Genomic DNA, 27,137 nt, shown 5'->3' with positions numbered 1-27,137 from the left:
TTTGAAAGACGGACAGCCGAGTCTGCTACGCACCTGGGCTCCTCGTTCTCCTTGCCTGCTTGGATGTGCTCCGTTGCCCGTCCCTTAGAGCTCACTTTCATGCTTTCTCCTCTTTCTCTCTGGTTGCCCGTCGCTCCCCTCTTCACAGGATGGTTTTCTCTTTCTGGTTTCTTGTGAGGAGCCGGGCAACCTTTCCATTCAAGAGTACTGTTAGACAGGCAAAGCCGGGATAAACTTGAACCAATTCTGCTCTTAACCAAAGCCGTCTCATTTTACCTGCTCTCCTGGGACGAGCTCTGCTGGGGTCAGCTTTCTGGCACCACTGGAGGCACCTGCAATGGAAATGTGGCAGTTAAGAGGTGGCAAGGACCTACCTGCCCCAGCTCTGAAAGGCAGATCCTTCGCATGGGTTTGCTCCATTCAGCTGAGCCGCTGCTGTTGGGATCCCCACGCAAAGTGCGTTGGCCAACCTGCATCAGCCTTCCTCTGCGCTTTTGCAGAGCTGCAGGCTGCTGCGTGACCTTGTTTGTCCCTGCGGCGGCAGCAGTCCCACCCTCTGAGGGGGGAGGCTTTTGCTGTCACGCTTTTTGTGGCCCCGACATACCTCTGCTGTTTCTTCTGCCCGTCGTGCTGGCGACTCCTCACCCGATGCCCCAGCAAGGCCAGCCTCCTGCTCCTCAAAGAGTTCCCCATGGTGGTCGATGAGGAACTCCACCAGCTGCGTCACCTGCACACAGCAAACCATTGGTTTCCACCTAGGTGCCTGAAAAGGGGTCAAACAGCCTCCCCCACCACAGACCCTTGCTTCTGCGCACAAAGCTGCAGCTGTGCGCAGGGCTGCTCTTCCCGGCACCTCTTCCCGTCCACCAGCGTTTGCCCAAGAGAGGAGGCAGCCAGGTCCCTGTGAGCAGCAAAGCTCGGGTGGGTCCGGAAGGCTGTGGGCGGCTGGTAACCAGAACGTACCTTCTGCGTCACCTGGACCAGCCTGTCCAGGGGCAGCGTGTGCTCCTTGGGTGGGCTGAGGAGGTTTGGCCCCATGCAGATGGCCAGGTTGTGGGCTGTCATCTTGCTGGTGGCCTCGTTCCTGCTGATGTCTTGCAGCAGGGACAGCAGGTGTTTGAGGAGGAGGAGGTTGGCTTGGGGCAACTTGCTGGCCACTCTGAGGGAACAGGAACACAATGTTGAGGTAGCCCAGGCTAATCTCCCCCAAGCCCAGGCAAGGGAAGTCTCCCTGGCCATGCATGGTCTACAGCAGAAGGACTGCCTTCCCTGAGGTACGGCCACCTCCCTCCCTCCCTGCCCTCCTGGCTAGAGTCCCTCCATGGAGCAACCCCCAATGCCTGCGAGAAGTGCTCCAAGGAGAGAAGGGCTTTGCTGTGCCACTTTTCCCCACGGCAGCCAGGGGTGGCTGGCACAGAAGACGGCCTTTTCAAGGAGGCCATTGCTTTGCAGGCAAGTGCTGGCCTCTGCCAGTCCCTGCGCAGCAGGCAGGCTGCCGGCCACTTACTCTTTCAGTGCCGCCAGCTTCTCCTGCCTGCTGGTCATCTGCAGGGCGCTCATCCACTGCTTGTAGAGCTGTGCCTCCGGGAGCTTGGAGGGCATCTTCCGGAGGAAGTCCTGCAATGGCAAGGGCTGTGGGTGAGGCTTTGAGCACTCCCGCGGGGAGCACAGGCAGCATCCCCGGCACTCTGGCTCACGAGCAGGCAGCCGTGTTTTGTCTCCTGCTCTCGCAGGTGCCCATGGGCAGCGAGAGAGCCGGGAGGTGCCGAGCCCCAGGTCAGCAGGGTTTACCTTCAAGATGACGGCCAGCAGTTCCGTGGGCTGGCTTTCAAGATGGACCTCCGCCCCGCTGTCGAGGGCCTCCCTGAGCTCCCGGGAGGCACACTCGCTGGCCGCCAGCCGGAAGATGCCCTCCGTGGATGGCCCGTGCTGGTGCAGGAGAGCCAGCAGGTCCTGCGGGACACAGAGGAGGAGAGTTGCTTGGCTGGAGACAGGCCCTGGGGCAGGTGAACCTACCCTAGGGGCAGGAGCAAGCGTGGGCAGCTCTGCAGCTCTCATTGGGAAAGGAACCATGGGGACATGGGGAGGAACTGGCTTTGTCCCCGAGTCCCACTTGGGCTCCCTTTGCTTGGGCCAGTGCCTCTGTGGAGGAGACAGAGGGATGGGCACCCTCTGGCCAGGCATGCTTACCTGGATGGGCTGGGGCAGGGTGCCGTCCTGGCTGCAGAGAGCTGCCAGGGGCCGGCCAAAGAGAGCCCCGCTGCCGCCAGAGCCCGATGGCTTGGGCTCCTCTGCAGCCGCCGAGGTCCCTCTCTGGGCAAAGGGCCACGGCAGACGCATCCTCCACCTCCCGCGGGTCCCACCTGCTGTCAAGGAAAGGAGAGCAAAGAGACATGGAGAAGATGTGCTAGGCAAGCAGTCCCGCACCCTCTCAATGCTGTCCCCCGACTGCCAAAATCAAGGGAGAGGCATCTTTTGGGAAGGAGGGGCCCTGAGGGCTCAGCTCTCTCCTGCCACAGAGCCATGGGGATGGACGTGCCTGGCGGCAAAGCAGCAGCAGCCCCGGTGCAGCACGAGTGGCCGCCTGCGAGAGGAGAAGGGCCGTCCCATCCCCAGCTTCTCCAAACTCACCAGCCGCGTGGCCAAGTCCACCTTGGTGGCCAGAGGGGATGGGAGGTGGCTGCTGCTTGGGACCAGCCTGCAAGAGATGCACTGCGCTCAGCGGGCAGCCCCGCAGCAGACAGGGACCCCGGCGAGCTGCATCAGCCCTGGACGTGTGTGAGAGGTGGAGACGGCCGAGACTGCAGCCCGGGCGATCCTCACCTCTGCCTGGCCCTGGACCAGCCTCTCCAGGCTGCTGGCACGGACTGTCGTCGCCTGGGCAAGGGGCAAAGAGCAGAAGGTGAGAAGCCACGCAGCTGCTGCTGGGCTGGAGCAGGCTGTGGGGGCAGAGCGGGAACGGGAGGGACACTCACAGGATTGCGGCGTCTCAGCTCCTTCAGCAGGAGCTTGAGGGAGGGCAGCAGGGTGACGCGGGCTCCCTCCACTCCTTCTGGTGGCCTGTGCGCGGGGAAAGGGCAGAGAAAGAGCTGTGTGAGACCCAAGCTGCCTTGTCCCTCTCCTGCCCGCCCGGGGAGCACTCCCAAGCTGCCCCGAAGCAGCCGGGGAGCGTGCGGCGGTGGAGCGGAGAGCAGGGGCAGTGGTGAGGCCGGGGCTGGGCAGGCGTTGGCTGGACACAGCTGGGCGAAGCAGCTGCGCCAGCTGTGCCCGCTGGAGAGGTGCCCGCAGCCGTGGGGACACCTCTCCCCAGCTGGGCAGCGGTGTTTCGGCACGGTCCGGCTGCGCCTGGAGCATCACCCCGTGCTGTGAGCCCAGCTCTTACCCAGCGTCCTCCTGACAGTGCTTTTTGGAACCGAGAGCCTTTTGTCAGCAGCCTCACATGGGCCAGCTGGGCACTCTTGTGACCCCCACAGCTGTGTCCCACGTGAGGATTCCCCTGCCCTTGTGAAGATGGGACAAGTGAACTGCTGCCACGGCTCCAGGTGAGCTCCCGCCATGGCTCGGGGACACGCCGGCACAGCCGGGCCCCGCAGCAGCCGCCTTGCTCATCATGCCCGATGCCGTCTGCTCCGCAGGGACGACCCGGAGCCCGTGCAGCAGGGCCTGCCTGCCGGAGCAGCACCCGAGCCGCTGCAGCGGCAGCGCGTGCGGGTGACCCAGGGCTGGCGCACGAGGACCAGGGACCTCCTCCTCTTCCGGGACTCACTGGCCATCGCCAAGGCCAAGTAAGTCTGACAGAGCCCAGCTGCCTTTCCTCCCGAAAGCCGGTAAAGTCGGCTTTCTCGGTAAAGCCGAGTCCAGCATTGTGATGGCATCGATGGCAGAAGAGGGGGGTGGTGTCGGGGGAGGGGCACCGGGGGGCTCTCCCCGGTATAGAATCATAGAATCGTGGAATCATAGGATGATAGAATGGCTTGGGTTGGAAGGCTCCTTAAAGACCATCTAGTTCCAAGCCCCCTGCCATGGGCAGGGACACCTCCCACTAGACCAGGCTGCTCAAAGCCCCATCCAGCCTGGTCTTGAACACTTCCGGGGAAGGGGCAGCCCCAACTTTTACTGGGGAAACCCATTCCAGCGCCTCACCACCCTCACAGTAAAGAATTTCTTCCTAATATCTAATGTAAATTTCCCCTCTCTCAGTTTAAAAACCGTTAGCCCTCATCCTATTGCTACACTCCCTCATAAAGAGTCCCTCCCCATCTCTCCTGTATGCCCCCTTTAGGTACTGAAATGCCGCCCTATGGTCTCCCTGGTGAGCCTTGTCCAGTTGAATAACCCCAACTCTCTCATCCTGTCTTCATAGGAGAGGTGTTCCAGCCCTCTGATCATTCTTCGTGGCCCTCCTCTGGACCATGTGGTTGGCCCTCTCTTGTAGACCCTAGCCTCTAAAACATGGAGGGGTAACTCCAAGACACAGAGTGACCAGAACAGTTGAGTTTCTGAGCACCTTTGAACCTGTATTTTTCGATTCCTCCTTCCCATCAGCACTTGGCATCACCACTTCACCCTGCAAGAGCAAGGCAAGATCATGGTCAGGACCCAAACAGAAGTCTGGACCTTCTTGTCACTCAACATTTGAGCACAGAGCCAGTGGGAAGGTAGAGGAGATGAAAGGATGATCGGGACCTTTCTCTGTACAGGATGTTTGTTCCCTAATAGCCTGTTTGTTCCAATAATGATAGCCGCCCTTCTGAGGCAGACAAGACTTTGAAAGGACTTGAAATGAATAAGTTGCTATTTCACAAGTGGAATATACTTTTGGTAACTCCTACAATAATTTGACGTAGGTATATGTAGGAGAATACATGGTATAAATCCAACCACAGCTTTTGCAAGTGATCATGGGTTGCTGCTTTAGAGTGGAAAAGCGGCCGAGCCCTCTTGTACATGACAGCAGTGAGATTCATGTTCCATTCTTTGCACACAAGCTACTTGGTGGGGTGGTGGCCAACCGTCTGGGTGACTTTGGACTTCTGGAAGTTCTGCTGCTTTCTTGACACTGCAGAGAAACAAAAGCACCTTCCAAAAAGCAGCCATGGGTATTTCTAGCTTCTCAGGAGACACTCTGGCTGAGGTGGGAAGGGCTGCTGTTTACCCTTCTAAGAGCTTCAGAAGCCCAAACGCATGCTGACGTTTGTTCTGCCTCCAGTTACAATAGCAACCAATGGGTGCTGTGGCTTGAGGGGCTCCCTGTGATATTACTGGTGATGGTGGCCTTAGACAGAGAAGTGTTACTTAACAACAATTAAAGCTACATTCTAAAAATTGTTTTTCCTGCTGCCTGGCCATTTATTTTGAAGCCTTTCCGAAGGACAGCTAGGGCGGGTCCATCACAAATCGTTGCTGTAGTAGAAGCGGACAGCTGGGGCTCTTGTCGCTGCTGTGCTTGCTGCTGCCACAAGTGCAGTGGCTGACCCGACTGCGGCCAGCGGGGTCATCTCCTCTTCAGAAGGAACAAACCACGAAACAGAAAACGGAAAAAGCAAAGTTAGTGGCTGAGGAATTTGTTGTACCAGAAGAACTTAGAGCTGAGCTCCATCCCCACGAACGCCATAGCTGAGTACCCTTGGACTCTCTAAATGAAAATACATAAACATAGAGCTGGGGAAATGTGGCTTTTTTTTGATTTGTCAGGAAGAGATCGCGTGGAAGTTAAAAAGTAGAAATTCATGAAGGAAGGATAATTTAGTCTGCCCATCACCTAAAAATGTAGCATCGGTTCTATATAACTAATGTTTTATATTGTTCTCTGGGTTGAAAGGCTGTAATTTCTGGGTTAGAATAGAATAGAATAGAATAGAATAGAATAGAATAGAATAGAACAGAATAGAACAGAATAGACTAGACTATTTCAGTTGGAAGGGATGTACAACGATCATCTAATCCAACTGCCTCACCACTTTAGGACTGACCAAAAGTTAAAACATATTATTAAGGGCATTGCCCAAATGCCTCTTAAACATTGACAGGCTTGGGGCATCGACTGCCTCTCTGCAAAGACTGTTACAGTGTTTGATCACCCTCTTGGTAAAGAAATGTTTCCTAATGCCAAGTCTGAACCTCCTCTGATGCAGCTTTGAACCATTCCAATGTGTCCTGTCCCTCTAGAACTACCTGAAAGGAGGTTGTAGAGAAGTGGCGGTCGGTCTCTTCTCTCAAGTAACAGGCGACAGGACAAGAGGAAACATCCTCAAGTTGCACCAGGGGAGGTTCAGATTGGATATTAGGAAAAAACTTTACACTGAAAGGGTTATTAAGCATTGGAACAGGCTGTCCAGGGAAGTGGTTGAGGCACCATCCCTGGAGGCATTTAAAAGACAGGTAGACATAGTCCTTAGAGATATGGTTTAGTGATGGTTTTTGTCAGAGTTAGGTTGATGGCTGTACTAGATGATCTGAAAGGTCCCTTCCAACCTATGAAATTCTATGATTCTTTGGATCCCAAGTAGAAGCAATCAGCACTTCCCTCTCCACTTTGCCTCCTCAGAAAGCTGTAGAGAGCAACGTTGTCGCCCCTCAGCCTCCTTCTCTCCAAACTAAAACCCAGAGTCCTGAGCTTCTCCTCGTAGGACATTCCTTCCAGCCTTTTCACCAGTTTTGTTGCCCTTCTCTGGATGCACTCAAGTACCTTAACACTGTGGGGCCCAGGACTGCACACACCACTCAAGGTGAGGCCGTACCTATGCTAAATGCAGTGGGATAATCAATTCTTTGGCCAGCAGTTTGTACTGTGTTTGATGCACCCCAGGATGTGGTTTGCCTTCTTGGCTGCCAGGGCACACTGCTGACTCATTGAGCCTGCTCTCGACCAGCACTCCCAGACCCCTTTCTGCCGGGCTGCTCTCCACCCACCTCTCCCCCAATTTATACTTGTGTCCAGTGTTACTCTGTCCCATGTGCATAATTTGGCATTTATTCTTGTTAGATTTTATGCCACTGATGATTGCCCAATGCTCCAGTCTATCTAGATTCCTCTGCAAGGCTTCTTGTTCCTTGAGAGTCAACAGCACCTCCCAGATTAGGATCATCAGCAAACTTACTAGGGGTCCTGGTAGTACAATCTGTAGAGAAAAATGACCTCTGGAACAGGACCTGTTAGTCTAGAAATAACCACAGACTCCTGGAGTTGGTGTCCTCAGTCTACAGCATTGGCTGATGCTGTGCAAAGAGGGAAGGACGAGGGCTTGTTCTGTTGTGACCCATTGAGCTTCTGGGTTGTGTCTCTATCATGTCTTTGATGACAATGACTTCTGTGCCAGCTGCCAGAATATGCATTTCCATGTTCTGTCGCATTTTGAATTTGATAAGGTTTGTGGCTTTCTCTCTCTAACGAGAAATTACAGGAGAATTACTGCCTGTCAGCTCAGCAGAGTACCCAGTACTTCTCAAATGGGGACCACTACTGGTGGGGTCCTTTTACCAAAGGATTGTATTGTGAGCACAGGAGTCTCCAAATGCCCACTTCTGCCCACCAGAAAGCCCTCCATCTTACTGAGATTTAACAGGTTATTCTCCATCAATATAGTGGCTAACACAAACGTTCTTTGGTTACAGGGCATACCCTTCAGCCTGACAATTCTTAATAGGCATTTACAAATCCTTTCCCCTTCTGTGGGGTTCTGTGTACTTTGTTTCTGTTAGGTTTTCTTTCTTCTTTTTTTTTTTCTGTTTTTTTTTGGTAATCTTTCAATGGTAAAATTTGGAAATTTTCAACCGAATTCAATCACTATGGCAGCAGGGCTATCCTAGGGATGAATATGCTCAGTTAAACGATTCCTGAAGTTCTATTGGCTTCAACAGAACTACGCTAAGATATAAACTTTTGAATTTGTGAGCGTGACCACCCTGTACTGTCAGCACAGGAATATGTGCTCAAAATATAATACATTCAGTAGCATATCCAGAATACAGTATAAGTAGTATTCACCCTATCTTATTTCAGTGCCCACCAAAATAATTCTATTTGTGGAGTTTTCCTGAGTTAATGCCTTTAGGACCTGAAGTTTAAACCTAGTCAATAGGATCTATAAGATTAATTTCAAGTGCAAATAAACATCACTAATAATCTGACCACCCACAAGCAGTTCTGCAAAGAACACTGACTCTAGGAAGAGATCTGAAGGAACATGTATGCTACTATTCAAAAGACAGATGTTGGCACGCAAGGAAATAAGAAAAAAAGCTAGTTTCATTTAAATCTATCACAAAATCTACTTACACTTCCGTGAGAAAAAACTCACTGGTTAAGCTTCCATTCTTTTACTGGAGCTGTAATTTATCTCACTGGGAGTAGCAAAAGGACCAAAGTTTGAAGAGCAAGTGCAGTATTTAACTACGCTTATCCAAGAGGACAAGACCAAGTTCATAATGCCACACATCCCTTGCAAATGCACACTTTCGGGAAGAGCAATCCACAGATGACCTTGGGTCCTGCTCTCACAAATCCCACACAGAAGCCAGTTTAGGCAAAACCAAAGGCATATGAGTGAATCACTTCTCAGTACCACAAAGTCATCACACTGATTATAAATTTTAATTTTATTCAGGGAATTCTTAAAAACGCTTCACACAAGTCCTGCTGCAGGGAAGCAGTGCGACTCTCCTGTATCAACAGATTAAGTAGTAAAAATGATTATCAGGGTGCAACAAGGCACCTTCTGATAACTTTCACTACAAAGTCAGGAGCATCTAAGTTGTATGAGAAATTATAACAACTGAGAAATATAAGAAATGACAGATGTGAGATATGAAAAGTTCTAACAACTACTATTAAAAAGTTTACTATTAAAAAGAATTTATGTGTGCTTTGTGTCTTTAAAATAACGTTTTTAATATCTGAATATATCTGAAAATTACTGAGTAAATATATGATCTGAAGTTAGAATACAAATATGCTTAAAGACACTTTCTAATATTAATTAGACCAAAGTGAAGCAAGCTTTTCTATCATATTTGGATTCTGATAAACTTCACCTTCCTCAGTGGCTTCAGATGAAAATGCAAAAAAACTCTGTAAAAGGCGTTCAAAATGTTAAAATGCTATACCAGCCATTCATAAAATTGCAAACATTTTTTTTTTTTTTTTTTGCTTGGTAAGAATTGATGAAAATACCCAGTTCTTAATTCCCCTTCATTAAATCTTATTTAAAAATCTTATTAAAAAAAGAAAAAAAAAAGAGAAGGAAAAAAGTATTCTACAATACCTCCTCTAAAAATAGATGTAGCGATTTTCCTCTGTGAAATAATCCAAGTCGCCTCTACGACGTGGCCAAGAAGAAATAATGTCTGTGCTCCCCCTTCTGGCTCTGCGGCGGCGTTGACCTAAGCGAATCCTGGCCGCGCTGACACAAGGGCTGAGGCCCGCAGGACACCGAGAGAACAAAATCCCCAAGCACCGCCCTGCTTCAGCTTCCTTAAAGAGGAAAATCAAACGTTGCTTCAAATGGAAATTAAAACAGTTATAAAAGTATTTTACTGCCAGATTTCCTGAAAGTGTTTTCCAAGATCTGACAGTTGAGAAATATAAAATTGCCTTGCACAACGGACGCCGGCGCTTTTTCGGTGTTTGTAATACGGCAGTAATGTTCAATAATCCAAGCAGTTAGAGAAATCCTGATCCCTGCGGTGGGCAATCTGAAAACTTTAAAATAATAACTTCTCTAACAAATTGTTCACAGAGAAGATTTAAATAACCTTTTTAATGCTAAATTTAGATCCTTTTTAATTGTCTAATTGTAAGCCAAATAACTCATCCAAAACAAACAGTAACAGAAATGAAATCAGATAGCCTCGTCCTCTCAGGAGTGATTTATTTGTATATTTCTGTAGGAAGAACTCGTACAACCAAGACTTCGCGGCTTCACCATAAGTGATTCCATACACAGTGGTCTACTTTGAAGAAGAATAGATAGCATAAACAACACAACTTTCACCTCAAATATGATAGAAGGTAGCCTTTAAAATTCTTTGGCAGTGTTTCTAATACATTGAACATGGAGCTCTCACATCGGTCGTATGAAGCCGTCCTTGCTGGGTTAGTCACGTGGCCTGTCAGAGCTGTCATTAACAATGGCTGGCACTCAGTTTTAACTGAAAGGACTATTTGTTTATAATTAAAATTAAATTAGTGGTTTCAAGATAAATGGGTAAAGTACATTCTGCCCCTTGCAATTATTCTTTTCATTTACTACAAGTTCGATGATGATCTTAGATAGCTGAGCCATCTCAGAGGCAAAGGAGGTTCATACCGTGGCTCGGGAAAGCCTTACCCCTGGCACGGTGCATCCTGCACAAAGACTGGCTCGGAAAAATAATTTGTCTCTACGCTTGTTCAATTTAACAGGAAGGTGGGCTGGGGATAAGGGGTAGCAGGAAGGGTAAAATCAAGATCCTGCCTGCCTCCTCCTGTGGTTTATGTATGACGAACATCTGAAACAGAAAGGATACTGCGTCTTTTATTTCTGTATGGGATTTGCATAGCAAAATATACTAGAAAGCACCAACTCAAAATCTGCCACTCCAGGAGTCAATAGTCCATGTGCTGTGCAATGTGGCCCAAAACTCTAGGCTTATGGCCAAAAATGGTGCAGAGCTGATGTAGAAGATGCACAGCAGACAGGAGTTTGTAAATAACATTTGGGATGGATCTACTTAATTACTTGGAAGCCAGTCTCTCTCCCCCACACACAGGGCAGGTGCTTCATGACATGAAAGCTGCAACCACGGTGCCGTCATCAGCGTCACAGCTGCCTCCAGCCTCTGCTGGGCTCACAGAGCCACCGTGTTCTTGCAAGGCACGGGAGCCTTGCTGCTGCCTCTGTCACAGTGGTTTGCCCGAGGGGACTGGGGAACGTGGGCGGCCGCTTACCCCCATATGCAGGCACAAATCCATCCAGGTGTGGCTCTGCCCCGTAATCGTTGGCTCACGCAGACCAGAATGACACAGTTGGTACTTGCTGACTGCACTAAGAAGATTTCTGGAAGATGAAGCTCTGCTGGATGGTGTCACAGGGGCAGAGTTATGTATGAACTATGTCTTTCCTTTCCTGCTCCACCACATTTTGGGAAGAAGAAGAGGTATTAATTACACCCTGGGCTCTTTCCCAGTCATCCTTCCCATAGGCACAAGCTGGGGCTAAGCTTAATTTTGCTGCCGTTGGCAAAGTGGAGCAATCCTGTCCCTGCACTGGTACAAGCTAACGAGCAAGTACACAACAAGCTGTCCCCGCGTTAGTACAAGCTAATGAGGTTCCACAACACAAGCATCTTGTATTACAAAATTGACCCATTTTATTTTGTAAAACATGAGGCCATTTAGAGATACACAATATAGACTTAGCATAGTGTGACTTCAGAAGCATGATGCTGGTTGCTAAATATTCACAACTGGTAATGTCTCTATATGTAAACAATAATAAAAACCACACAGTTTGTACATTTGACTTTTGACTTTAACAACTCTGACCTTGGCTTTCAAGAAAACCTGTTAAACAACTGCTATGTCAGTTCAAAAAAGCAATGCCCAATTCTATGACCTGCAATCTCAGTCTAAATGCTGTGTGTACCAGCTACGAATACTTCAAACACCTGTGGCTTTGGGACACTCTGCCAAAAGCCTTTCATAGAATCGTGGGACGGTTGAGGTTGGAAGGGACCTCTGGAGGTCATCTGGTCCAACCCCCTTGCTCCAACAGCCTTTTTCTCCATCTGTATCACCTATCTTCTTCCTGCAGCAACACAGGAGAGATACACAACCCTATAGCTTAGGTCTGCTGTATAGAAAGACCATGGTCACAGAAAGTCATCTAACATTCACAGCATATTTCATGATTAAATTTTTCTGGTTTCAAGACTAGAGGCAGACATTCAGACCTTAAAGACCATCTGCTCTGACACCTTTTACAGGCCCCAGTTTTTAAGTCGCAATAACTTGATTTGACTGAATTCACTATTCAACAGTAAAAAAGCAAAGGACTAAACATTCACATAGACATCGATCTTTTTGAGGCACAGTCAAGTAAGAGTAACACAAAGCTGACACACTGCCCTGTTGAAGCACTAGTAGGTGTATTTATGGATAAAAGGAAGCAGTGCCTCAGCTTTCAGATGCTCGGGAATTGATAGATATTTGCTAATTGTGAAGGACCGAAGGACGAGTCTTCAGGTTTGGACCCATTCCATGACATTATCCTCAAAACTCATATTGATGCCTCCCAAGATGAAACTTGCTATGGAGCAGACAAGGAGCATCAGGAGGAATATCATTTGACCCTTCTACACAGAGCAAAGACAGTACATCTACAGATGTACACTTACACATATATAAAGAGCAACTCACAGCAAAATCCAAAACTCAATGGAACTACAAACTAAAAATCTGAACAACATACAAAACCAGTTTTGTTCCATCAAGCCATCCTGATGCCACCCAGTTTCATCAGCCCTGCTGTTTTAGCCCATGGTCTGATGCTAGGGGCTGTGGTACGCTGCAAGGACACGGAATCCTTGATCTCCAGATCATCCACTCAGATACATCTGAGGCCTGTAATGCTTAAATACTTTTTCTGTGAGATGCTAGGGACCCCACATCTGGAACCGGTGGATTACATCTGCTAAGCAAAACCAGAATCACATTTAATACTAGTAGAAAACCTACAATCAGAGACAAACGTTTAAATCCAATTGCAAATCCAATCGCATTTTCCTAAATAAAAAAGATGAAGGATTAGAAGGATAGCCTGAAGAATTTCATAATGCCATAGACTAGTCTGGCAGCTTCAAAAAAATTAAACTCACTTAAAACAAACAAAGAAAAAAAAACACAAGAAAAAACAAACACAAACAAATAAAAAAGAATAATAATTAATCTTTTTTCTGTATGACAAACACTGACTGATGAAGGTAGCATAAGTTTGGCAAAAAGATGCATGTGCCCAAAAGTTCTACAAAAAGTTCTACAGTGACTTTTTGTATTAAAAAATTTAAGGGACAAATCTGAGTTAAAAAGAGATCTATGGATATTCAAGAAAATTAAAACTTTCAAAGAAAAATCTGTAACGCTTAAAACTGCAGCTTTACACAATGACAAAGATGGTTTATAAGCAGAAGTCCAATGGCTTTGGAGAGGAGTCAGCAGAAATAAAATTGATTGATTGATATCTCTGTCTTGGCTTGAAACATTCAGCTCTCACATGAGTATGTGGAACAATAAAAATGTGAATAAATAAATACAACCCATTATTTTTAGACATCAAAGGTCACTAAATTGAGTTAGATAAGACTACTGCAAACTAAGCGCACACCAAACCTATGAACTTTGGGAGTTATTATATATGAATACATCTATACTACTCTGAAGAACTTAAAAATGTTTTTATAAGCCAAAAGGGCTGGTAGGAATCAGTAATTCTGATCCATGAATAAATAAGGGCGTTAGATTTGTATTACTTTATTAACATAACAATTTATTTCTATTTTAAGTTATTGATGTTAAAACACACTTTTTATATTAATCCATATAATATATATGTATATATTTGTATTTTTGAGATTGCTATTATTTAGTTCCCATTCAATATTTGGTATCCGTGGATCATATACATGATACAGAATATCACAAGCAGTTAGCAACAGGAACCGATTTTTTAAATGAAGGTGGTAAATTGTTGAAACCTGAGGAGAACATGTTCAATTCTTCTTTTGCCACTTTCCAGTCTTTTCAAAGATTCATTCTTTTCCTTGGTGTCTTCTTCAGGCCTTTAATTTTACAGGTAGGGATGAAATTTAGGGTATGTTTTACTTTCCCTCAGACTGTTTATGAATTTTACATTGAATAGCTACAGGAGAAACAGAAACATATTTGTCTCACAGAAATATGACACTGTAGAAGTTAATAATTACTTTGATCCTTTGTACAGATTCTCTATTATGTTGCGTTAAATGGAACATGACCTTCAGGATTTTTTTCAGTTAAAGTACTGATTTCATGTGTGACTAAAGACTGATTTAACAAAAGACTATTCCTTGTGTTTTTAAAATTGTTATTAAGAACCTAAAGATGTTGTGTGTTAAATAGAAACCACGTTATGTGTAGAAGCCACTTTATATTTTAGAGGAAATGGTTTCCTCAGATCTAATAAGCAGTTTTACTTTGTACTCCTCTAATTCCTGCCATGAAATGAAATGAAAATTGCCTCAAGGATGCTACAGAACATTGCAGTCACTTCTGAAGATGTGGGATCTCAATCTTTATAATTTTCAAGATTTCAAGTCTGCAAACTGTAGGACTGGGAATGTCATCAGCTCTTATTTATTTATTATACTTACTCTGAATATTGCCCCAGAAGGGTGATAACAGCATACTTCTATAAACACAGTAATGTTCAAAAATTACCACATGTGGACAAGTCTTATCCAGTGCATAAAATGTATTCATGAAGTCCTTTTGCTGATCACAAATTTCATTTACTTACAGCACTGTGCTTCTGAATGGCAGGAAAGCAGTTTAGAAATAAAATGTCAAACACAGAGAAGCTGCTACCATGATTATATCCATACATTTTATGTGGGGAAGACTTAGAGGCTGTGTTTTCTTGCTGGCCGTTGCATATTCAAGGATCAAAGGTAGTTACAACGATGAGAGTGAAGTGGACTGACACAGTGCTTGCCTGAATTATTTCCACTAGACACTGGCTTTTGCAAAGGATTAAGAGCCAGATTCAAAAACAAATTTAGATTCTTATCACAATGCCTAATTTCTGTGTGACTGTCCCTTCAAAGACCCATCAGAATCCCAAGCTTAGTGACCCTTTGTATGTGTTCAGGGGGAGTTAACTTCCAAGTTGCTGACTGTGAGCCAAGGACTTCTTAGATGTCTACAGAACAGTCTCCAGAGAATTTCAGGCTCTGGTGATTTTCTGTCTACTGACCTGATGTGCTGTTCACTCTCCACTATGTGAGGAAACCAAACCATATCTTGTAATTGGGAAGTCCTCACTGAAGTACCTACTAAGCTGGCAGTTTATTTGGTTGGCTTGACAGACTCTCACGTTTTCAACCAACTTTCAAGGATGATAATCAAGCCACAAATAATTGCGTGCAGGCAGCCATAGCCTCCTCCAGCTCTTATTTAGCTGTCTCAGATACCGGATTTCTTGGCAGTGTCTCTGCTGAGGTTAAGTGCTTCCCGGCGGCATGAAAAATTGTGAATAAGGGTCATAATTGCCAATGATCCTTGCTCCATTCCAGATGCAGTGAAGTAAAATTGAGTTGTTTCAAACAGAAGTACTAGCATTCCATTGCAGGTTCCCAAGGGCAGGATGAAGCTGGGGACGGATCTTGGAGTTCTCATGCCAGGAGAACATGCAGGTATCCTACCTTATATCCGATCAAGTCTTCTTGGCTTCGTCCCCGCTCTCTAGGGCTCCCTCTGCTATTATCCCGATTCCGTTGTGACAAAGGTAGGACTTCAGGATATTCATAATTTGACAGGTCAGCCAAGACCACCATTGCCATTTAAGATTAAGTGAACTACCTGAGGTTCCTCTCTACCTGAGGAAACCAGGCAGGCAGTTCGAGAGTCATCCACTCTGCCCTCGAAAAAGGCAGAGCGAACCATTTCTTTAAAATACTCACCTTTGTTCATTGACTGTGCAGAAGGAATCACTTGGGAGCTCAGGTTAAGATGCCCGCCTTTTGGAAGCCCACCAAACCGACTGAGGTAAATTCACCGTGGCCATTTCCTTTCACCGCTTCGTTACTCCAGGGTCCTGGCGAAAGCCACTGCGTCCACTCACTTTTCATGGGCAGGCCCCGCACTGGTGGGCGCTGTTTTTTTTGGGGGGCCCTGTCCGTGTGCCCCACCGCCATTACCTCTGGGGGTGACTGAGCAGCCGCACGGGCTCATCTCCTCCATCAGGTCCATCTCGCAGGGCCGGGACCAGCCAGGGCACCACCATGTGCCCATCAGCGTTGGCACCTGCCGGCCCACGGCAGCCCCTCACCCCACCCCACGCGGGGCCCTGCCTGTAGTCGGGAAGACGCGGCAGTGTGCTGCCAACACCCATGTTTTCAGAGAAATTTTGTACTCCGATCGTTTCTAAGAAGAAATAATTTATTTTTTTCTGTCAGTTGCAAACATTTGTGGCACTTCGCGTCAAGGCAGGGAGGGAGGGAGGGAGGGACGACTCCGCTGTGCCGCCCTTTCTGCTTCTCCAGGGCGCCTTTCCTTATTGCAGCGCTTCTCCCTGCAAGGGAGGACGGGGGCAGGCCGGGGGACGGCTCTCCCCTCCCGGGAGGGCGGGACAGGCTCCTCCCAGCCGGGCCTGGGGCCGGGGCCGGGGCCGGGGCCGGGGCCGATGGTCACCACAGGCCGCGCCTCCCGCCTCCCGCCAGCCCTCGCGCGCCGCCCGTCCTCGCGAGACTCCTTATTCTCGCGACAGCGGGGCGCCGCCATCTTAGCTGCTCGCTCCCTCACTCCGCCTGGCTCTGCGGCTGAGGGGAGAGAGAGAGAGAGACCGACCGATCGAGGGGGGGGGCTGTCCGGCACGTTTCGGAGCCGCGCTCGGGGCCCATCGGTCGCGCCGCCCTCCGCTGAGGCGGGGGAGGGGGGGAACCGCGGAGCGGCCGGACCGCGCTCCCTCGGCCCAAGGAGCGGCGAGAGCGGGGCCCGCAGGGAGCAGCAGCCGCTGCCGCCGCTCGGGTGGTTCCGCCCCCTTCGTGGCGCTGGGCCTCCGGCCCCTGCCAGGCGGCCTCTGCCGAACCGGGAGGCGGCCTCGGCGGGTGAAGGGAGGCGCGGCGGGAGCCGGGGTCCCGGCCGGCGGGGCGGCGTGGACCCCGCCGCCGTTGTTGCTGCTGCTGCCGGGGAGGCGGGGGGCCCGGGCCGCTCTGGATGGTGGTTAAAATGATCATAGAAAACTTCGAGGCGCTGAAATCCTGGCTCAGCAAAACCTTGGAGCCCATGTGAGTAGCCGCGACCCCTTCCTCTCTCTCCCGCCCCCCTCCCAAAATCAACCTCCCCTTGGAAAAGACGGGGATCCTCAGGGGAGGGAAAGGCCGTGGTGGAGAGGCCCGTGAGGGCGTCCCGGCATCTGCCCTCCCGGCGCCCTTCTTCCCCACACACACTCTCGGCCGCCTCCTCTTATGGGGGGCTGCGTCGTCCCCCCGCTCTCCCGGGGCCGTCCTCGGCTGGGAGGGAGGTAGGACCGTCTTTCTCTGGAGGATGCAGCTTCCCCCCCTAGCGACCGCCTTCGCCTTTCCCTTTGTAGCCCACGGTAAGCGAGAGATAATGTGTGTGCGTGTGCAGCTTGCTGTTCCCTGCTCTCGGCCCCCGTAAAGGACAGGTTAATAACGACGGGTCGCCGCCCCGTCCAGTGACCTTCTCTGAGAGAGCTTAGGTGCCATAGGGACGTTTTCCAGGATCCTGGGATCTTCCCAGTAGCGTTTTACGCAGATTCGTCGCACGTCGTTCTCAGTTGTTTTGAATATTGGACGCTCCCTTGTTTCTCTCCCCTTGCGCCCCGAATAAAAATTGCATCAGTAGAGCGCTTGGGAGTAGAAGCCCCAGAGAATAATTTGCCTATTTGTGAATACCTGCTTGGTCTCAAAGCATAACATTCATGTGAGTAATTGCGGCTCTTCTGCAAGTAGTCTGTGTCTTTCTTCTCTGAATGATATTTTAGTGGACCTGAGATGTGGACTTGGTTTTAAATGTTTCATCTTCTGGAAGTGTGGACGTTGTAGATTAAAGCATGCACTTCACTTGTCATTCGGAAACACCATTTTAACATGTCTGAATTAAATTGCTGGAGCTTGATTTGATTCAATAGAAAAAGAACATAGAAGTTAATTCTGGTATTAACTTTCCTTCTGAGATGTTTGGCTCCTGTCAGCTTTACTCTGATGCTGTTGAATTTTGGGGGCGGGGGCGTGTGTGCTTTGTGGCTTCTGTAGCCATTAGTTAAGTATATGTATGTACACATATAATTCGTGTGGCTTATGCTGAAATAAGTTGAATAAGTTGTAAAATGCTGGAACACTTTTAGGAGAGCTTTGTTTGTGTTTTTTTTTGGGGGTGGGGTGGTGTTCTCTTTTTTCCACAGAGCCTAATCCAAACCACACTGAAATAGATGAGTCTTGAACTTAATTTCAGTGGACTTTGAATTAGGTCTGCAGCAAATTACACTAAGTGCCTTTATATAAAAGGTTTGACCCTTAAGACTGTGGTAGAATTATTTTTTTTTTATTATTTATAAAAAAAAAAAGCATCTTCTTCTTGTAAAGGTGTAGTTTTGGGAAGGTAAATTAATATTCCTCTCAGGTCAATGTAAAGTAATATTAGAATAACAGCACATCGGTAAGGTAATAATAGAATAACAGAGCACATTATGTTCTGTGGTAATAGATCCAGCTAGTCCTCTGGTGCAGAATGCTCCCTGTTGGTCTCTAGATACTTTCTTGCATGAATATTCTGTTAATGGCAATCAGTAGTTTGATATCAGTATTTAGAGTATGGTGATCAGGAGGCTTGGAAAAGACAATATTTGTCTTTGAAGGATCTTGTCATTTCCAAAATATATGTTGGTAATTTGAAATGATAAGTCATCAACACTTACCTCTTGGTCAGCAGCTGGAGATTGATACATTAGCTTCAAACAATTTACAAGGAGCATTTTTAAATTCTGTGAAATATGAAACTGGAAGTCCGCTGGTGGAGTTTACAGAAAGGCTTCAGTTGACTTCAAAATCCGTTTATTGAGCAGATGTATTAGGCTCTTTGGATTTTACAGATCTGTATCCAGAATTAATTTATACAGTTTTTCTGGTTTTCTTGAGTTTTATGCGTCAGGACCTGAAGGTTGACTTTACCAGCGAATAATAAAAGTCTCCTATTCACAATATAAAAAGTGTCAAGAGTTTGCCCAGATACTATTTTAGCTGGAAATCGTTATGGTTCTTCAGGCTTTCTCCTCAAGCTCCATTCACTAGCGATCTGTAGTATTAACTTCTTATTCTGGTAAAAAACTCAGGTTGTTCAATGTTTGTGTATTTGTTTTAATATTGCACTGTGGTATCTGCTAGTGATAATCAGCAGTTAAAGGATGAAATTGGGATTCTCAGCTTCTGTGATCAGTGCAATTTTCTGCTTTTTAGTACCAAAAGGACCAGCATGTTTCTGTTAAGTTTAATGTAGTGTGTGAGCAGTTCAAATCTGGGTTTCATGCTGGAAAACGATGTCATGGGGTAGGGAGTTGCTGACCTGGAAGATGTTGAGTTCTCTGAATTTTTAGCTTTGGGAGGAAACAAGCAAGCAGGGACTGTTAAATTCAGCTGTCATTCAGTTTTGTGCAGAGTCCTATGTAACTCCATTATTCTAATAAATGTTGGAATTAGTGGAGAAGTATTATCGTTTCCTAGCAGTCAAATACTCTTGGAGCTGCTTCTGATCTCAGCTGCTTGAAATGTGTGCCTACAGCCATAGCTTCTGGCTGTATGAAAATTTGAGTGTGTAGTTACTTTTAAAGTTACTTCTAAAGAAGTAACTGCTGTTGGTGGACTACTAGTACAATGAGGCCTTAAGTGCTGGTCCTCTGGAGGTGTTACTGTATCCTGAAAATAATTTTTTTTTTGTTTTTTCCTTTTAATGAAACAAACATGCCAGCTCTTTTTATCTCCTAACTCTTTCAGAAACCTTTAGGTGCAAGGTAGGCAGATTAATTTCCTGCCTAGACTAAGAAACATACCACTGTATTAGACCATTATGGAGCTGTTGTCGTGGTAGTTTTAAGGAGAAAAGTGTGTTTAAGAAGATATGTAAATAAATTTTATACACATGTTCGTAGGTCTATATTTATGTGCTAGGTATGTAGAGCTGAGTAGTTAGAATATGCTTTACTTTCCAAGTTGTCTGTTTTCAAGTCACTGTCATTTTTAATCAGGATGTATAGTTTGTTCCAAAGGCCATAACACATGTGTTTCTGAAACAATGCTTCAGCACTATAAGGTGGCAATATCACTAAAGATTGTTTCATTTTATGATGAAATTTTATCTTTAAACCACTACTACTTTAAAGCATTAGCAAGAATGCTAACTTTTTAGTGTAATGAAAAAAGTGTGTTTTATAATTGTATGGACTGGATGTCATTTGGTTGTTGGATTGCTTTCACATGGTGCCTCTGGGAAACACTGTTCATAGACAAGAACGTTTGGAGGAGAGGGATGATGGAGAATTTAAGTTTTGGAATTTTTTGTTTGTTTGTGGTAGGTTGTTGGGTTTTTTTGTTTCTTTTGGACTGCTCTAATGCCTTTGGCAAAGCCTTAGTGATCCTCCATACAAACACTCCTGATCTGAGTTTGACCATGTTGCAGTGAGGCAGAAATTGAAAATGCTACCATGCTGGAGAGTTTACACAGTCCAGCTCTGCTTGAGGGGTGATATTTCTCTAGGAACTTTATATAGTTGTCTGAAGAGAGGCTGCATTTGTGGATTTGGAAAGAACTGTTTGAGCAGCTCAGGTTGGTGTACAGAGAATTGCTAAATATGCTCACAGAATCATTGCAGATACATCTGTGTCAATGTAGTACCAGTGTAAACAAAGTGGCAGGAGTATTTTTGTGTGCTGTGGCTGCTCTGTATTTGACTAGAACTATCTTGTATGCTCAGCTCCAGCCAGCACTGTAAAGGAGGCATTTGTCAACAGTTGTCTTCGTTGCTTGCAGACAGCAGTATGCTTAGTTTCTAGTGTTATACACTTTTTCTTGTCCATCACATGGCTCTTGTAAAGTGTTTGAAAATTATGTTAAACTTGGAATACAACCTTATGTCTGTCACTTCTAATACCTGTTGTAACATCGTCTTCACTGAGCCATATCTATTGTGATGGATTTCTTTTCTGCAAGTCTGTTCCAGATCTTGTATAAACTGTGTGTATAATCCTTGCTGGAATATCAGGATCTGGCTTGGCAAAGTTTCGAGTCTCTCTCTTGTTTTAATTTTAATTTGTTTGAACCTCTACCTATGGAAGAAAATAAGGTCTTTTGTACTAGTGCTGCACTCACCATTTTGCCTTGTAAAACATTGTAATGTTCTCCCCCTTGCCCTAATTCTTTATAGTGGAAAATTTTCTTGTTTTTAATTACTTTGTGTAAAATAAATTCAATTAAAATCTTCAGTGGCCCGCTGAATTTTACTTACAACTTGATTAAGGCTCCCATATCTAATTTTCTCCGCATCGCTGTATTTACGTTCATGTACTAAATCAAACCTGCAAGGAAGATGAAAAAATATCTAAAACAATGTTTATGCAGTATTTAGGCATACCTCATTAAAATTGAAGAATTTTTTGCATTGGTTAATTCTGCAAGTGATCATGGTATTTGTAATTACTTATGTCAGAGGGAATAAAATCCAAATAATTTAAAGAATATTTTGAGTATATCGTTAGAATATTTTGTGGTAAATAGTCAATATGTTCTGGTATTCAGTTATGGCTTCACTATTCTGTTTTTGTTTGTCATGCTTTTCAGCCTTTCTTTGTTAAAGTTCATTGTATCTTTTTTGCTGTTTGGATCTTTGCTTAATTGTTAATTGGTTACTCGTTAGTCATCTTCACCTAGTTACTTAAGAAAGGTAGTGAATAGAAAAGGCTTAGCAGTGGTGTAAGGAATATGCTAATAAGCTAGGATACTGAAAGAACAGAATAAGTTAAAATGAAAAACTTTGGTATTTCTTTCTACATAGATGTGGCATGCCATCCTACCAGTAACACACATTGACCCACCAGGTTTCACTCGTTTCCCATGAAACTTGATAAGGAAGTTCAAAAGCAGTAGATGTTTCTCTTCATTTTACTTACTCTGTTAACACTTTACATTAAGCTATTTATAACTAAGATAAATAAAGCACAGATACACATCATTGGTATAGCCTTCTCTTAACACTAGGTAGTTACTCTTCTACATCTCTTATGAAACTTGACAGTGTGTTCACCTGACGCATGGAGAGCTGCTGTATTTGAGAAACTGACGTTCCTAACTTAAAGTGCAGATACTGCTAAGCTTCTGTGTAAAAATACTATGATAAAATTAAAATATTGATATGGTAAGATATAGTCAAAAGCAGAAAATATAGAGGAGAAAATTATTCCTGTTACAGGAAACCTTTCTTCTTACATGGAACATAGGCAGCGAAATGGAACCCCTTGGCTGCATCGCAAATCATGGAGACGCTATGGTGATTTTTGCTTTCTGCATTGAATGTGTGTTGGACAACCAGCACGCTGACAGCTGTTCTGCCACATGAGAGTTGGCTTGCATCTAGAGGTGGCATTTTAAGCTGCTGGTTACTGGTTGCAGCTGTATGAACATGTCAGATCTGGGCATCGTGATAATTTAGAGCTATTGTAATGACATCAGTAACTTATGTAACAGCATTAGAGGCTGCTGCATTTCTCAATATATTTCTGTTGCTTTAAGTACTGTTAAAGAGTTAATGAAAGTGAGCATTATAAGAGTAGTCCTTCTCATCTACAGTAGCGTCTTAAGATAAAAGTTGGATCATGCTGAATGAGTCTGTCATTCATTTTACTTATTGAACACTGTAGCTTTTTGTAGTGTTTTTGGTTTTAGTAGCAACACAACAGAATGGTACAACTGCCTAAATTAGACTGGTTACTCTGCCCAATATGTGACGTACATTTTTCTGCACCCACTTAGCCCTGCAAATATGAAGCATGTCTTAGCCTTCAAACATAACCATGTCCACCTTGGTTAGTGTCAAGAACTGAGAAGTATTTTAGAGAAGTATAAATATTAATCTTTAGGCAACAAAGCTAGACTCTGAAATTTAGGTTGTAAATTTCCTGGGATCAGGGTACAACAAATAACGTATACCTGCATGTTATTTCCTTTACAGAAAGACCATTTGCTGCCTGGAGGAGTTCAGACATGCTTTTGTGGTTTCAATGTATTGTGGTAGATTAAATTTGTCAAGGAACTAGTTTCAGGGTTTGCAGCACCTATTTGTCTGTACATTAATTTTAAAAAATGAAAATGTAGCTTTTTAGTGTTTTAAAAAGGTACTGTGTGTGCACTAGCTGTGTCTAAAATGAAGTCTAGATTAAGGGTTTTGGCATTAGCTTGAAAGAAAGGCAATGAAATATGTCTGAAAAGAACAAGTAGTGTTTTTGTTACAAGAAAACGTCATGGAAGTTTCTTTTCTGTCCTCATTCTTCTCCCTCCCCCAAGCACACTTTTCCCCCTAAGTAGTAACTGTGTTCATTTTGTGAAAACTGCCAGATTACAGTTTGAGAGCTTCAGCATGGGAAAGTTGAGGGTTTTTGATGTTTTTTGTTTTTTTTTTTCTCCAGATGGTAAAAAGGTTAGGTAACATATAGTTAAACACTAGTTATGAATATCTCCCTTAGGGAATTTGCATACATTTGCCAGACATTTTCACCAGAGGGTAGACTTTGGAATGCTAGATTTTTCTTAATAGAAAAGGCATGTAGAAAAGTATGAATTAAATTATATTGCCAAAAATCTTATAAAAATCAAATTTATTTTCTGTGTAATGGTTGAGTTGTTGTAATAACTGTAAAATTTAAGCAGCAGTTTGTTTTGCCATGGCAGTGAGATTTTTAGCAAAATAAAGGATTATCCTCTTCTTAAACTGATTTCTGTAGTGTTTACTACAGCACCATAGTACCAGGTCTGCACCAGATACTGTAGATACTACTTCTAAAGAAATGTCCAGAAATAATTACTTTTTTAAGGCTCTAGTTCAAAGTGGCTACTTTGCTTATTAGGAACTGACTTAAATGATGAATAACAGCGTGAGAAACTTCATAGCACTGGAGATATGGGGTTTTTTCTGAGGGGAAAGTATCTGGGTTTAGATGTTTCAGAGCTTGCCTCAAGCTAATTAATTAATGCTTTAAAATGTTTCAGCTTGATGTATATGTAGGATACCTAGAATATGTATCTCTACTCATTCTGTGCTTTTGTCACGGAAAACGTTATTTGAGGAAGTCAGACTGGAGTAGGATAGGCAACATTTATAAGCTATTGAAATATGTGATTTTTATTTCAGGTATATTCTCATCAACTTCACAACTATTATTCTTGAGCCCGCTTGCCACTTTTTAATTCTTTGCATTTCTTCCTCCTTCTCTTGGTTTAAGAATTTATCAGTTGGGTTTTTTTCTTTTTTTTTTTTTCTGTTGGTGTGAATATTCTAATGGGAGTCCTAGTGGCCTTATGTTCAGATTTACTTGATGGAGAGTTCAGGGTCCTGGTGGGGAAACATGCCCAAAGTCCTCAGTTGATAGTGGAATATTTAGTCCAACAGAGGCTTTCAGATCTGCCTTCCCTTTTGATACCTTTTACATTAAAAATACTCAAATAAGCAGCATGTTCTGTCATTCATTTTAATGTGTATTTTTGTACTGATGCTTAAACACATTCATAGGCACTAACCTGGCAAAATATGTATTCAAAGTTTGTGTTTTTCTCTCTTAAGTCTTGAGAGTTATTTACTGTGTGCTTCTATTCAGTATCTTTTAAAATGGTTTTTATGCAATATTTATGTACAAAGATTTATCTGCCTTGTTAAATTACTTTTAGCTGTTTTGGCAAAGACTCTCTTAATCAGTGTGAGCTCCGTTGTTAATAAGGGTGTTTGTATGTACATCTACCCCAGTAACATTTTTTTTGCAAACAATTTCAATAAGTATTTCACATCCTGATGCCTGTAATTGCATAGTGATTATAAAAATCAAAGTGTGTTCTCATAACATATTTAGTATTTTATATTTTAAAATATGTAAATCTGAGTGTTGGAAATGGATAGATTGAGTGGTGTTTAATGAATTGCAAAGTAGTCAATTAAAAAAAAAAACTATACAGAGAAGTGAGTCCTCTTCAGTCAAATTACTTTCCCTTCTCAAACATTCATTATTTAAAAATATGTATATATAGTTAAGGTTTAAATTTACTTGTAACAACTTCAGCTTTCCTTTTCTGCTTTATTTTCTTTATTTGAAATGCTGATTTCAAATGACTGCAAAACCAGATGAGATCAGAAACAAATGATTTTGAAAGAGGGATTTTGAACTTTTCTGCAAGGTTTGTTGCAGCTGTGAACTGTTGCGCCTACAATTGCGCAAAATATTTGATTGGGTGTTACTTTACTTTTTGAAGCTTTTCTCTGGTGGACAGCAGTTGGAGGTATCCAGGTCATTTTCTGAAGAACATTTAGAGCTCTAACAAGAGAATTCTTCCATCTATGCCTGTATATTAAATACTGTTTATTAAAGCAGGGTTACAAGAGCGATCTCCCTTGTTTTATATAGAGCAGTAGACACTGTATATTGTCTGACTGATAGAGTACAGACTCTTCAAAAAAACATCACTAGAGGTAAAAACATTTAGCATTGCTAGTTAGGATCATGTATTCAGAAAGTGGGTGTAAGAAAATGTGCTGGGGTGTTTAATTGTAGCAGGCACCGGGATGTACTTGCTGCAGTGGAAATGAGTTCAGATTACATGTGCCAACTGATTTTTGTTTGTTAAAGAAATGAGAAAAGAGGGGGAGAAATTTATGTGATTACTGATGATTATTACTGCTTGCAGCATACACCTACAGAAAGTTGAGGGGATGTAGATTCAAGGTTGAGAAATGTTCTACATGTTTAAATGCATGTGAATGTTTTTCTAGTAGCCAGATTTTAGCTAAGAATGAAGTTCTGTCTAAATGTCTGTCACACTTTTAATGCACAGATTCCATTTATGCTTAGGTCTGTGTTGTACCGCACCATTCAAATCTGTATCTAAGAACTGAAAATGAGTTTCATCCAGTGAACACTAGAATTGAAATATAAATTCTTTTTTAATTTTGAGCACAACTTACACAATTTGAAATGTGTAGGTGCTATTCTCATTTTTCTGAATTGTCAGGTAAGGACCTTTCTCTATTAATCTTATAATGTGCAAGATCATACATGATATATACTGTATGATAAGTCCTTGGTCTTATCACAAATCTTTTTTTCCACAGTATCTTTTGCAGCTATCTGAAAGCGTGCCTTTCCTGTTTTCTTTAAAGTGACATCACTTAATAAAACAATGTCAACTGTAAGAGCATAAAATGCAAGACAGAGGTTTAGAAAAACTTATAAAGCTAGCTCAAAATATGTGAAAAATCCATGTATACAGCAAGCATATTGCATGTTATTCACTCACAAAGGCTGCTATTCTGTAAGAAAATACTGTCAAACTAGACAACATAAGAACTTGCTTATCAGAAAAACTCAAGGCCCTTATAAACCAGCAGATTTTGACTAAACCAAAGGATGTAGAATTCATAGACAACATTTCAGAATTCAGTTTGAATGAAAAGGTAGAGAGGAATTGCTTTGAAAAAAAGCAGCTGTCCCCCAAACAAAAGCATTAACGATAATATCCAGAACTCTTAATAGCTATGAAATACAGGCATTTTCACTCAGATCTCATGAATTCACAATTCTGTAAAGTTTTAATTTCTTTTTTACTTCAAGAGACCAGTTATTCCTCTCTTGCACCACTTCAAGTTGCTAGCAATTTAATTTTAGCATCACTTAAAAAAAAATGAAGCTTTTTATGAGTCTGAAAAGCAGTAAAAGATCAGACTATAACCTTGTTAAATCTTTTTAAAATACTAGCTACAGAAACAAGCATTGTCTTCACAATAGTGTGGAGAAAACAGATCAGTTGTTTGTGGGTTTCGTCAGGCTTTGAACAACAGGTATATAAGAGGAGACCTAAGTTTCAAGTCAGTACATAAAAAAGGAAGTCAGCCTTCATCTGTGTAAAGATCATTAGCAGTTTAATTTTAAAAAGTGGAAAGAAATCACATGAAATCATACTGTCAATTTACAAAAATATTTTCTCCATCTCACTCTACCACAAAATGCATTGTATTCATTATTGCTTAATTAGCATCAATTTGAAGTAATTAATCTGTTACCATTTCTTAAAAAATAGTATTTGTTGAACAGCCAAAATAAATACAGAGTTTTAACTTGAAAGCTTGTAAGTTCTTCCT

At 44.0% G+C, this 27,137-nt stretch overlaps 2 protein-coding genes and 1 long non-coding RNA gene across 5 annotated transcripts in view; 2 read left to right on the top strand and 1 right to left on the bottom strand.

Moving 5' to 3' along the window:
- Positions 1–287: 287 nt before the first annotated feature.
- Positions 288–1,572, bottom strand: LOC134519980 (T-cell activation Rho GTPase-activating protein-like). Its single transcript, XM_063344860.1, has 4 exons — positions 1,508–1,572; positions 964–1,159; positions 605–727; positions 288–332 (listed from the first exon to the last, which is right to left on the bottom strand). The coding sequence occupies exons 1-4, from the start codon at positions 1,558–1,560 to the stop codon at positions 306–308; spliced, it is 399 nt and encodes a 132-aa protein (XP_063200930.1). The 5' UTR covers positions 1,561–1,572; the 3' UTR covers positions 288–305.
- Positions 1,573–2,933: 1,361 nt separating this feature from the next.
- LOC134519936 (uncharacterized) lies at positions 2,934–5,256 on the top strand. The gene is made up of 3 exons (XR_010072336.1): positions 2,934–3,542; positions 3,636–3,785; positions 4,364–5,256. It is a non-coding gene; the product is annotated as an uncharacterized LOC134519936 (long non-coding RNA).
- Positions 5,257–16,504: 11,248 nt separating this feature from the next.
- The window catches only part of RBM26 (RNA binding motif protein 26), a 58,303-nt gene continuing 47,670 nt past the window's right edge, over positions 16,505–27,137 (top strand). For all 3 annotated transcript variants that reach the window (XM_063336059.1, XM_063336051.1, XM_063336066.1), the window contains exon 1: positions 16,505–17,019. In XM_063336059.1, the coding sequence (XP_063192129.1) occupies positions 16,949–17,019 (71 nt within the window). In that variant the 5' untranslated portion in view covers positions 16,505–16,948. The remainder of the gene's footprint in view (positions 17,020–27,137) is intronic.

The sequence above is a fragment of the Chroicocephalus ridibundus genome, chromosome 1 (genome assembly GCF_963924245.1).
Source record: "Chroicocephalus ridibundus chromosome 1, bChrRid1.1, whole genome shotgun sequence".
In the NCBI taxonomy this organism is placed as follows: domain Eukaryota; kingdom Metazoa; phylum Chordata; class Aves; order Charadriiformes; family Laridae; genus Chroicocephalus; species Chroicocephalus ridibundus.
This window is presented reverse-complemented; position numbering and strand designations above follow the sequence as displayed.